The sequence below is a fragment of the Archocentrus centrarchus genome, chromosome 4 (genome assembly GCF_007364275.1).
Source record: "Archocentrus centrarchus isolate MPI-CPG fArcCen1 chromosome 4, fArcCen1, whole genome shotgun sequence".
Lineage (NCBI taxonomy): Eukaryota > Metazoa > Chordata > Actinopteri > Cichliformes > Cichlidae > Archocentrus > Archocentrus centrarchus.
The window spans coordinates 38,103,934-38,115,437 of record NC_044349.1 but is presented as its reverse complement, the minus strand read 5'-3'; the positions used below and the strand labels follow the sequence as shown (position 1 = coordinate 38,115,437).

At 44.9% G+C, this 11,504-nt stretch overlaps 1 protein-coding gene across 4 annotated transcripts in view; it reads right to left on the bottom strand.

The window, feature by feature from the left end:
- Positions 1–681: 681 nt before the first annotated feature.
- lpp (LIM domain containing preferred translocation partner in lipoma) overlaps positions 682–11,504 on the bottom strand; it is a 178,832-nt gene continuing 168,009 nt past the window's right edge. For all 4 annotated transcript variants that reach the window (XM_030726934.1, XM_030726933.1, XM_030726936.1 and 1 more), the window contains 3 exons: positions 10,399–10,577; positions 7,267–7,387; positions 682–2,699 (listed from right to left, as the gene is read on the bottom strand). In XM_030726934.1, coding sequence (XP_030582794.1) covers positions 2,571–2,699; positions 7,267–7,387; positions 10,399–10,577 — 429 coding nt within the window. In that variant the 3' untranslated portion in view covers positions 682–2,570. The remainder of the gene's footprint in view (positions 2,700–7,266; positions 7,388–10,398; positions 10,578–11,504) is intronic.

Here is an 11,504-nt window from a genome sequence, read left to right as displayed (position 1 = left end):
AGATGACTGCAGACAGTGCTTCTAAACACCATCTGCATCTGTGACACTGGAGAATTTTAAAAAGATCTTTAGGACACAAATTTGCAGTTGGAGAAGCGCTCTCGCTACTTTGTGAACTGTAGAAATCCTGGATTTTGGGGGTTATGTATATGACCGATGAACCGGCTGTCTACAGCAACGCGCTCCAAATATTGATGGAAAATTTCCTGAGGACATGAAGTTTATGTTGCCTAGCCTTTTTTTGAGAAGCAGCCCTCGCCCCGTTCCTGCTGCAGGCATGTGAGCAAGTACCAAATATGAACTGCCTAACCAGCTTTCACCTTCTCAACTTTAAAGACATTTCAAATAGTAAGTCGGCTCCATTTTTCACAGCGAAGCTCTGCTGGAGTCTTCATTGACCTCATTAGCACAGCGGTCCTTACAAAGTGAGACCCTGATGAAAACAGTGAACTCTGCTGTGACAGGACGCACTGATTCCATCTGATGATGATGATGATGATGATGAGCAGCATCACTTACAGTGTGAGGAAAACAGCACAGAGGGCACACGCTGGAATAAACGCAGCCTCGGGAATGTTCTGCCTCCCATCATGTGCCAACCCATCACTCCTTAGTGTTTGTACAGCACACCGTCCTCGGAGGTTAAAAGTACCATGTGGAGCTTTCCTATAAACCAATGAAGTTTCAGTGTTTTTGCTATTATTTCTGATCATGAGTTAGCAGAGCTGGATGTTCCCATAAATCCCTGTGCTGCGAGTGCAGAGCTGCACCGACTCTGTGGGTGACAAACGTGACCCCAGCTGTCACGTCCACCGTGGGTTTGGTGGGTCCTCCCGGACGCCCCCACACACTACAAACCGTCTCCGTCTCGTTATTTCGTCTTTTGCAGATGCTCTGAGTTTGTTGTCATCTAACATGTTTGTGGTCTCGTGCATCTCCTCGTATCTGTTTTGTGCCTCGCTGGATTTGTTCTGCATCACTCTGTGTTTTTGTCTCTGTAGGTTTTTGGTCGGTTTTTTGCATCTCTTCTCATTTTGTGTCTTTTTTTACCTTTTAGGTCAGTTTGTCACCATTCTGTATCTCACTATAGTCACTTCTGTCCCCATGTTTAGTATTTTTTTAAATTTTTGCAGTCATTTTGAGTCTGTAGGGTTTTTTGTAGTTGTTTTTTATTTTCTTTAGTCTTTATATTTGTCTGGTATCATTTTGCAGGAATGGGCACCTCTCTGTGGTCCGTTTCTTTGTGATGAGCAGTAAAGTCAAACTCCACAAAGTACCTTTAACCCTCTGAGTCGGTGCTGCTGTAGCACTGAATGAAGCGTCAGATCAGGCTCTAAATCTGCTCGTCCGTCACTCTTGGATTGAACAAATAATATAATCTTTCATTTCTGGGAAACTCTCATGGTCCCTTCTTTGCCCATCAACTTTGAAACAAACAGTAAATCTGAACGATGAGAGTTAATCAAACGATCGATACTGACATAAAGCACACAGTAGGTTTGATTAAAGGGTTACAGTAAGGACACTTATGCTTGCATCTGTACACGTAAAATATTTCCTTAAATCATAAAATTTATCATAAAGTGTCGATGCAATTAACATTAAAAATTGCATAGCCGTGGATATCCTTTATTTCTGAGTAACTGCTTATAGTACAATCACTGCTTTGGTCTCTGACCAGTTAAAAGGGGCGAGCTTACAGATTTATCAGATTTATATGCTGAAAAAAACAAAAACTCAACACAAGGTTGTATTTATATGATTGTGCTGCTCATGCCAAAAGTAAATAATCATCTGTGTACATGAGAGAACATCCAGCTGAAACAGGAGGCTCTGGTTCCTGACAGTGGGGTGTAGTTGTTGTGGTGTGTAGTTGCTGTGGTGCAGAGCAGTTTGCTCCAAAGAACGTGGAAATACACTTTGGTTTTTTGGGGTCAGTTATGCAGAACTGTTTGTTGGGTAATTTTATCCCATCTTGTGTACTCGACTCGGATTTGCACCAAAAAGGTTTTTCCTAAATGCTGCTGCAGCTACAGTCACGCACACACTGACATCCATCCACAGCTCCACCTGCACAGCAAACAGATTAAACATGTCCTCCATCAGAAGAACCCCGTCAGAGAGGAAACTTTGGGTCCAAGCATGCACGTGCACCCTGGCTAAAAGATGTGCAGTGACGATAAATATGACAGGAAATAATAACACTGGGTGATGATGCATATTGGAGATGGATCTGGATTTAAAGCAGCAGTGCAGGATTGTGGGAAATACTTAAATGCTCTATGGCTTAGAGTTAAATGATGAACCAGCTAGCGTAGGATTTTTCACAATAATGAAACATAGTAACTAAACCCTCGTTCAGTGACAGAGGAAGAGCAGCTGCCTCCCGTCTTCCTGTCGTTATGCAGTGATTGTACCGAGTAAATAGTTATATGTGAGCAAGCGTGATGCTATGCTTTGTTACTGAGGGTGAACATTTATATAGAGGCGTATATATGTAAATGAAGAATGCAGGCTTTCGAGGAAAGAAAAGAGAGCGAGCGATTGGCAGGTTATCACAGTGGAGCTGTTCAGAGGTCAGTGGTGGCCTTGGCGGTGAGGGCCTGGATGCGGCTGGTGTTACAGTTTTTGCAGAGGACGTGTCCATCCAGTGGGTAGCAGCCCTGGTTATCCCCCTCTGAGAGTAGGGAGCCACAGTCCTGCAGGACACAGATAGTGTGTCAGTCCACAAACACAAACAGGGTCATTATCCATGCTCACCGCTCACCCCCCCCCCCCCCCCCCCCAACACACACTCAGGCCCTGCTGTTTCAAAGCTCCATTACAGGAGGCTCCCAGCAGCCAGGCCTGTGCTCAGCCAATCGTTAAGGATTTTCATTTAGACATTCAAAGTGTTTCTGAGTATGATTAGCAGAGTCTTCACATATGGATATAAGGCATCATGTTTTTGCCTTTTTTATGTGTTTTGCTTCCTTTCTTTCTGATAAGTATTAATACAAAGTGTGGTCTATTTAGCACTAATGTGCAGTGATTTATGTGGAACTTTGCATGAGTGACAGTTTAAAATGATCCTCAGTCATCTTACAGGAGCCACCTCAGAGCTGCATGAAACAAGCTGCTTTAGCCCATTGGCTGCCCCTCAACTCTGAACAGCAGCTGGGTGGAGCTTCAGCGCCTGAGATGCCCATATTAGGGATATCCCCACTCTATGACACTGAGCTGTGTGAAGCCCGAGTTTCTGGTTAACAGCTACATACGAGCAGCCACCATTGGACCAGCATATATATGATAGGAAATAAGGAAAAGCTTCAGAGATCCTGTTTTACATCCACCCGTTTTATGAAATTTTCACCCAATTAGATAAACAAACTGAAAAGATGTAACCATCACACTTCATAAGGAAGATCATGTGCTGCAGAGGGTGAAGTGAAACATCTGTCCCACTGAAAACGCTGCGTCGGATGAACTGAATCACCTGGATCATTGAGCATGTATCAAGATGTTCCTGAAATGGTGATTTTAAGCCAAACCTAACCAAGAACGACAGCTTTGATGCCTAAAACTAGGAAAACGGTGCCTTTAGTTTATGTCGTACAGATCCATGTTTATTCCGTGATAGTTAGCAGTCAGATTATAAATGCGGGTAAGCCTGTCTGCTCTGTCACTGTGAGCATGTTAGCCTTCACAGCTCAGAGCGGTGCAGCTTCACGGGGACCTTTGTGCTTCGTTCATGTAGAGAATGAGTTCTTTTTCAATGCACCTTAGCTCTTGTTTTCAAAGCTGAGTTAGTGCTGAGCTCTGATCGATGCAGGCTGGGAGCAGACTCACTCCTAATCATCGAGCTCACAAATACCTGAGAGATGACCGTGTGATAGCCTGCTGAAGATTTCTGTTACGCTACAAAAACACTTTATGAAACCACTCTTAATAAATGCTACAGTTTCTGTTCATTTTAGCTGACACTTTGTTTTTTCTTGATGAACTGGCTGATGAGCGGTTTGTAAATCATCTGGAAGCTTCTTGTTAAACTGATGTTCTTTGGAAAAGCTTTAAAGAAAGACTGTGAGAGCATCTGCACGTGTTACAGGACGGCTGCTCTCTGATGAAGCGTCTGCACGGTGATCAGGTCCAAACCTGCTTGATTAACATAGAAATGAAGTCTGCCAAATTAACAATCACCAGTTTTTCTTTCCCACTCAGCACTGGATCCACAGACAGCTGTTTACAGATTAATCCTGGAGAACTCAAAGGAAGCTCCCACTTTCCTTTAGTCTGCAGGGCATTATCTCATAATTATGATTATTTCATGTTGTGTCTTCACAGTGCTGGTTAGGTATCTCACATAGAAGCCTAAATCACTAAAGGGCACCTATGAGACACCTGTGACCTTAGAGGTGCACAATTTGGTGCCCTGGGGGTGGGAACAGATTCACTAATGACAAATGAAATCTTTATGGCAAAACAACATTTGGTAACATTTAAATACATAATGTAGGATGTTATCATTAAAGTTTGTTACTTACCAGATAACACACAACACATATTACTGTACAGAATTCATTAAAGACTTTCTTTAAGGCACAAATTAATGACCAGAACTAATATATAGTAAACAATATGATCTCATTTTTGTTAAGTTAACCATAATTTATTAAAGTGTAATTCATCAGTTGTGTTGTCAGGCTCAGACGATGTGTGTTACGATGGTCTGTGTGTCACGTTCGCCAATCACAAACTGGTACAATCGACACCCTGTTTTATTGATGAGGAGAGATTCAGGAGAGATTAATCATGCAGCAGCAACCTGGTGTTACTGAACGGCGCTCTGTTGTAATCATGTAGCGCAGGGAATGTCAACTGGTGGCCTGTGTGCCACATCTGGCCCGCCACAGCTTTCCATCTAGCCCCATGAATAGTACTGCCACAGTTACTGTACGCCAATCAATCATTAAACCGTTAAATACCTTAAATCTCTGACTAGTCTGAATTATCAAAAGCCTCTAAAGGCCACTTCCCATTGCCCGTAAATGTCTCCATGTCCCTAGAACCAATCAGAATGCTTGACCAGACCATGTGACTTCAAGCATTTTCTAGCTGCACTGAGCAGCTGGCTTGTGTTGGTGGTGATCAGATTGTGAACACAGCTGAAGGTGAGTCTGACCTTGTTTTGTGTAGAAAAAATGTTCGCGATCAAACTTGTCCGACTAAAGGAAGTAAAAGTCGTAACGAGATTCCCGTCAGTGAACCTGCGGAAGGATCGTTCCCGGCTGCCGAGCGCACTCCCCGGCCTGGGCGGGGCTCCGCCTCCTTTGCTGTGAGGGTCTCTCACAGTGATGTTCGATACCACAGATTTCCTTTCTGATCCAATACTGAGTAAAATTCAAGCTGGTATCAGCGATACCGATCTGATACCGATACTTTGTGCAAAAAACACCTAATGCGTGTGGTAAATCTAAAAGGAGTGATGTAATTCAAATCTTGGCTTCATAAAGAGCACAAAGACATCACTCTGATTTATTTCTCTGAAACTCAGAAGTACACTGAGGTAGCGGCCTCGTTTATTACTCATTTCCCACAAACGTCACAGATCGCGTCTCGGCCATTTGTGGAGCTAAAATAGCTCCACGCGTGACTTCTTTTAACATTGTGTCTATGAGTGAGTGAGCAGCAGCACGCTGCGCTTAGGCATTACGTCCTTACGCATTACACACTTACCAGGCGAAATAAAAAGTAGTTCCCATCAACCCCGTCTCATTTAGGCAAGGTCTCAATAATTTAGTTACTTTCTCATGTGTTCGTGTTAAGATACATTATCTCAAATGAGTGAAGTATTCAAAGTACTGACACTTTGATACTTGGATTTGAGAATCGATTTTAAAGCATAAAGGTCTGGTATTGGAAGTATCGATATTTCAGTATCAATCATTAGTCTCTCACGCGGTCTGCTCGCGGGGGGACCGGGCGGGTCGGTGGCCCGGCGTGTACCTCCATGCGGTCACAGCCACCCAATCATCTGTCCCTCGGCTGTCACGAACCCCGCGGCCTGGTATCCACTATTCTGTTACTGTTAAATAAAGGTGCTGCCATGTTGTGCCGCTGAGGGTGTACTGAGTGAATCTATGTCTATTTATCAGAGTCTGATATTTGGGCCTTTTGCCTTCATTCACACTGGGCAGAGGACGGACTGAGGATTTTGCTGGTTTTGCCTCAAAACAAAATATTATGTATTAAAAAGTAGGTAAATTACTATATTTACATTTTTGTTAAAAAGGCACCTCACCATTGGCTGTGAAATGAAATTACTAAAATTTACCATAAAATAGAGGGTTTTACATCTGAACTCTTCATGTTCCTATAGAAAAAGTGCAGAGACCAACTCGTTGCTCTCATGTAACATTTTATTGTTTCCTGTAGTCAAATTTATAATGAGAAATGAGCACAATTGTGGTGTCTCCATAACAACCGTCAACATAACAGAGATGAACATGTGACTTATAAGACTTATAAATTTGAAATGAAAATTGATATATCAAATGATAATATGTTACTTAGGATACAGTATTAATTTATTTTACTTCATGAGAGCATCTGGCCCTCACAGGGTCTGCCCTGGGACAGATGTAGCTGAGGACCTGCTGCAGGGGGAACCTGACGCTACTGAACAGCATTATTTTTCCACTGTGACACTGGCTCACACTCAACCTTCCTCTCACACACACACACACACACACACACACACACACACACACACACACACACACACACACACACACACACACACACACACACACACACACACACACCTACTCGTGAGTCCCTGGTGACGAAATTCTTCTCTTGTTGAGCCCCTTCAGCTGAACTAATCTGCTCTGCTTTGCTTTGCCCTTTATGTCTGCCAAACGCTCTGTGTGCTCACGCTGGCACGGCTCTTTGACAATGTGACACGTTACTTCTCTTTTAGCCGGGCACGTAACGTCTCAGCGCCGCTTATCAAGCAGGCGAGCGGCGGCTGACGGATTGGTTTCTATGTAAGTCCGTGAACTTTGCAGAGGAGAGATGGGAAGCTATTTCGAGGCAGGTAAGAGAGGGATGATTCACTCGTCTTGCTGAAAAGGTGACTCGGGGGATCGGTGTGTACGTTGTGCCTTATACCTTTGTGCAGTAATGACTGTCAGCTGGAGCTGTGCAGCATTATACACAACCATCGCTGCTAATTATAGAGAACACACCCACACACAGGGACAGGTAAACACACACAGCTCATACCTCACAGCGGTAGCACTGCACGTGGAAGTCACGGTCCAAGGCCACAATACGAACGGTCTCCTCCTGGCCCGGAGCCGGCATTATAGGCTCAGAGCACACGCAGCAGCGAGGAGCAAACTTCCTGTGAAAGCAAACGAGAACAACAGAAAGAAGCTCAGAACAATCTGAAACATGAAGTGACCTTTGCTGACTGTCACTAGCATGAAGCTCGCTGAGTTTTTGGACACTGTACACACAAGCAGGGGAGCAAATGGCTCTATTCCTCATTCTGTCTGTAAGTGTCAGGTTTAAGCTGCTTTTGTCTGGGACCAAAACCCAAAGAAAAAACAACAAATCACCTCTGAGAAGCTGCAACCTGGAACAGTGATTATGGTGAGATAGCGGGGCACACCGACTCATGTTCAGATATCAGCTCCGCGTGCTGCTTCAGGGATGCAAACAAAAAGCTACCTCAGTGAGGAACCATAGACAGTATTTAGAGACTGCATTTCAGCATTTCTGATCTTAGTTTTGCTGTTTTGTTAACCTGCATGTAACCAAAGCTGCTCACAGGTCACTTATCACAGAGCTCAGACTGAAGGCTGCACACTCCAGCTTCCTGAAGCTGCCTTCCTTCATGACAATCCCTATCATCAACGCCATGGGATTCCCCATCATCATCATCATCATCATCATCATCAAATGTCTACTTGTTGTGATCAGTGTAACACACACACAGATCCAGCACCTTTATCTTCTCTGAAAAGTGTTCAGGTCCATAAAAGTACAAATATCCATAAATTCGTACATTTGTAAACCTTTAATTAAAGGACTGCAGCTTTTTTTTTTGTCTGTCGTCCTGTTTCATTTCCTAAAATGTTATTAACTGTGGTCTTCAATCATCTTAATACAAAAAGGAGTTCAAAATGAAAACCTGTACAAACTAAATGACATGTATTCATCCTCTGTGACTTCCATGTTTCTGTTTCAGTCTGAGTAAGCCTGGTGTGTGCATGTATCACACTGCTTTAATACTTTGTGCACAAACATTACGATGCAGTGATTTTACAAAGCCGACACAGCTGTCTGCTCTCCTGACCGACCCGATGGCCCAGTTTCTGTAAAAACTACAAGCATATGAAAAATGTGCGTCTGATGCTCATAAATGATGCTCGATCAATCAAAGGTGGATTATTTCATCACATAAAGAAGACACTAAATTTAGAAAACTGCATTTTCTAAATTTAGCGGGAGAGAAACTCTCAGAGCGAGTTTTACAGAACAAAGCTTTGAGCAGCAACACTGGAAATCCTTCAGCAGGAAGAGGTCTGTCTAACAATAGCACCGATGAGGATATGAAAAGCGCAGCGAGATTCTAGGTGCCATCACATGACCGAAAGTTCTGCTGTTGTAAAGAGTCTTCATTGTCTGGGAATCGGGAAGTAACGGGGCCGCGTGGCTGGGGAACCACGGCCAGAAGAGATTCCGGCCGCGGCCGTTCCTCGACACAGAGGGCGCAGCGCGGAGGCCACAAGCCCCGCGCCGAGCTCCCCGAACCGAGAGCCAGCCGTTTAACTTCTGTTTCCCTTCTGGTCACTGAGTGAAGAAGGAACATTTCTGGGAAGGCAGTGGTTATGCAATGAGTGGAGTGTGACACAATGACAGGAATGTACTATTAAATTCATGTGTAGTTCACTGGATTTGTCAAAGTGTGTGCTGTGTTTCCCAAAAAGGAAGCCCTGAGAACCTGTTGATGAGCTTTAAAATAGATGAATTTGCAAAGTTAGTAAAGGATCAGCATGACTTGGGTTTCAGTAGCTAAACAAGCGAACACAACACTTATGAAATCTTTGAGGGGGAATTTGCACAGCAAGCAGGTACGGTGAACATCAGTATTCATTTATACTATGATTCTGCCGGGTGAAGACTGCTTTCCATCTCATTTCATCTTCATTTTAAGAGGAATGGCTTTTTTTACTGAAAGCTCCTTGAAACCAGATTTAAGGGGACCTCAATTCAAGCTTTATATTTTTATTCTGAGACGACATGAGAGCAGATCTGCACAATTCAAAAAATAAATGAATAAATTATTGCCTTTTATGGAGCCCTCAGTTCATCCTCTGTCTACAAAGTGCTTGTTAAGCTCTTGTCTCTTTAAGGCACCCCGCCATAAATGCCACCTTTCATCTGATTGGCTGTCCCTCACCTGGCTTCCATAAGCCATGCCTCCTCCTCTTAAGCAAGAACTGTAGCTGTGCCTCACGACCATACAAGAACATCTGTGCTGAGCTGACACAGATCTTATATCCAGATGTTACACTTTCACTGACATTAAAGATACAGAAACGCTGGTTTCTGCAGCTTTTTGATGAGGGTGGAGGTCACAGAGTGCCAGAGTCCTGAAGGAGTAAAAACTAAAACTACACTCCATTATAATCCATCAGATTCTCTCGTGTCTTCATGACAGAGCTGTGATACTGAGACGTCCGTTAACCTGAACGCTGGTTTTTACCGGCTTTGCTGCCTGGCCTCAAACAGGCCGCTGATGTAGCAGCTTAGAGCGCTGTTAATACTATTTTACTCTACAGCACTCTTCCTCTTTGGGGTGGCTGTGGCTCAGGAGGTACAGCAGGTCATCTAATAACTGGAAGGTTGGTGGTTCAATTCCATGCCACAGTGTCCTTGGGCAAGATACCGAACCCCAAGTTGTTCTCCGACGCAGTTGTTGGAGCGTGAATGTTAGATAGGAAGCAGGCGGTGCTTGCGTGTGTGAATGTGTTGCATTAAGTGCTTTGAGTGCTCTGCTAGAGCAGAAAAGTGCTGTATAAGAACACACTCACACTCAGCTGCTGTGAGTCTGTATTGTGTTAAACCTCTTCTCCCACTACGCTTATCAATCATCGTGATTGGTCAGATGCTTCTCCTGCATGTGGACAGGCAGGAGAAGTTGTCAACCAGCTTAGCCTGACTGCCGGTGTTAGGATAAGTGAATCCAGATAACGGAAAGGTACCCTGGGAACGTCGTAGTGCAGGTCTCTGGAGTCTGGTCTAGAAAATACAGCCTTCACACAGCCAAAAGCAAACCTGCCCTTATGTTGATGTAAATAGAGTGATTAGTGCAGCTTCAAATCTCAGAAGAACTCGTTTACGTACTTGTGAAAGTCCTCGATGCAGTGGATGTGGTTGGAAGCGTCCACGGTGAACGGGATGCCGTCCAGGCTGCGGTGACACACCACACAGGTGAAGCAGTGAGGGTGGTAGGCTTTCCCAGTGGCTCGCAGGATGCGCTCCATGATGGGCTTACTGCAGATGGTGCAGGTCTCAAGGGTGTTCTGTAGACACAAACACACAGTGGTTACACAACAAACCTGATGATGAATGAAGTGATTTTGATGATTCACTTTCAGTGGGCCTTTAAGCGCTTCTTAACAGTTGGCTAACAAATTTTAGCAGCTTGGAAAATTTGGAAAGCCTGCATCTCCTTCCACTGTTTTAGGTTCCTGTTGCCAGTGTTGCACTTCTGGTGGCGCTGCGCCCAGTGGTGCTTGTGCAACATATAAATCCACAGTCAGGACCGTTAGCTGGGCTGTCCTCAAATGCCTCTGAAGCTGAAGGAATCTGATTAGCACTCCTCTCCAAACACAAACAGAGTCATTTCTCAGCTGCCCTCACCCACACTCCATCCTCCTGTATGCAAGAGTGTGAGCAGTAAATATTTCCACTTTGTGATGACTGCAGGTTTTCTGCAGCCAGGCGACTGGGCAAGCGGCCCGCGGGGAGACGTGGCCGCTGCCTGCCTCTGACTTATCTGTGGCATCTCTCTTCTTAATATCTGCCGGGAGACACCATTTGTTATTTCAATATTTCATAAATAACGACTGCCTCTCTAAACAGCAATGCAATTACAGGGGGATGGATATATCACGCGAGGGTGATCAATGTGCGGCCCGCTGCCGCTGGTCCTCGCTCAGACATTTCCTGGATCTCTGTTGTCTCTCTGTTCGCCCCCCCGTCCTCCTCCCCCCCCTCCCCCGTTTTGCGCTTGGCTGGGCTAAAGAGTGCACGGTTCAGCTGCTCCCATTGGCTGCCACTGTAGCAGCAAAGCTGCCTCAGTGTTTCCAAACACAGCTCGGGGTGTGTAGCAACACTGCGCTGCGTCATCGGCTGCCTCCCGGCCGCACCGCCAGGCCCTGACGCTTAAAATGACACTTCTGTGACCGCTCGGCCGAGGTAAACTCCCAGCCACCCCCCACCCCCCG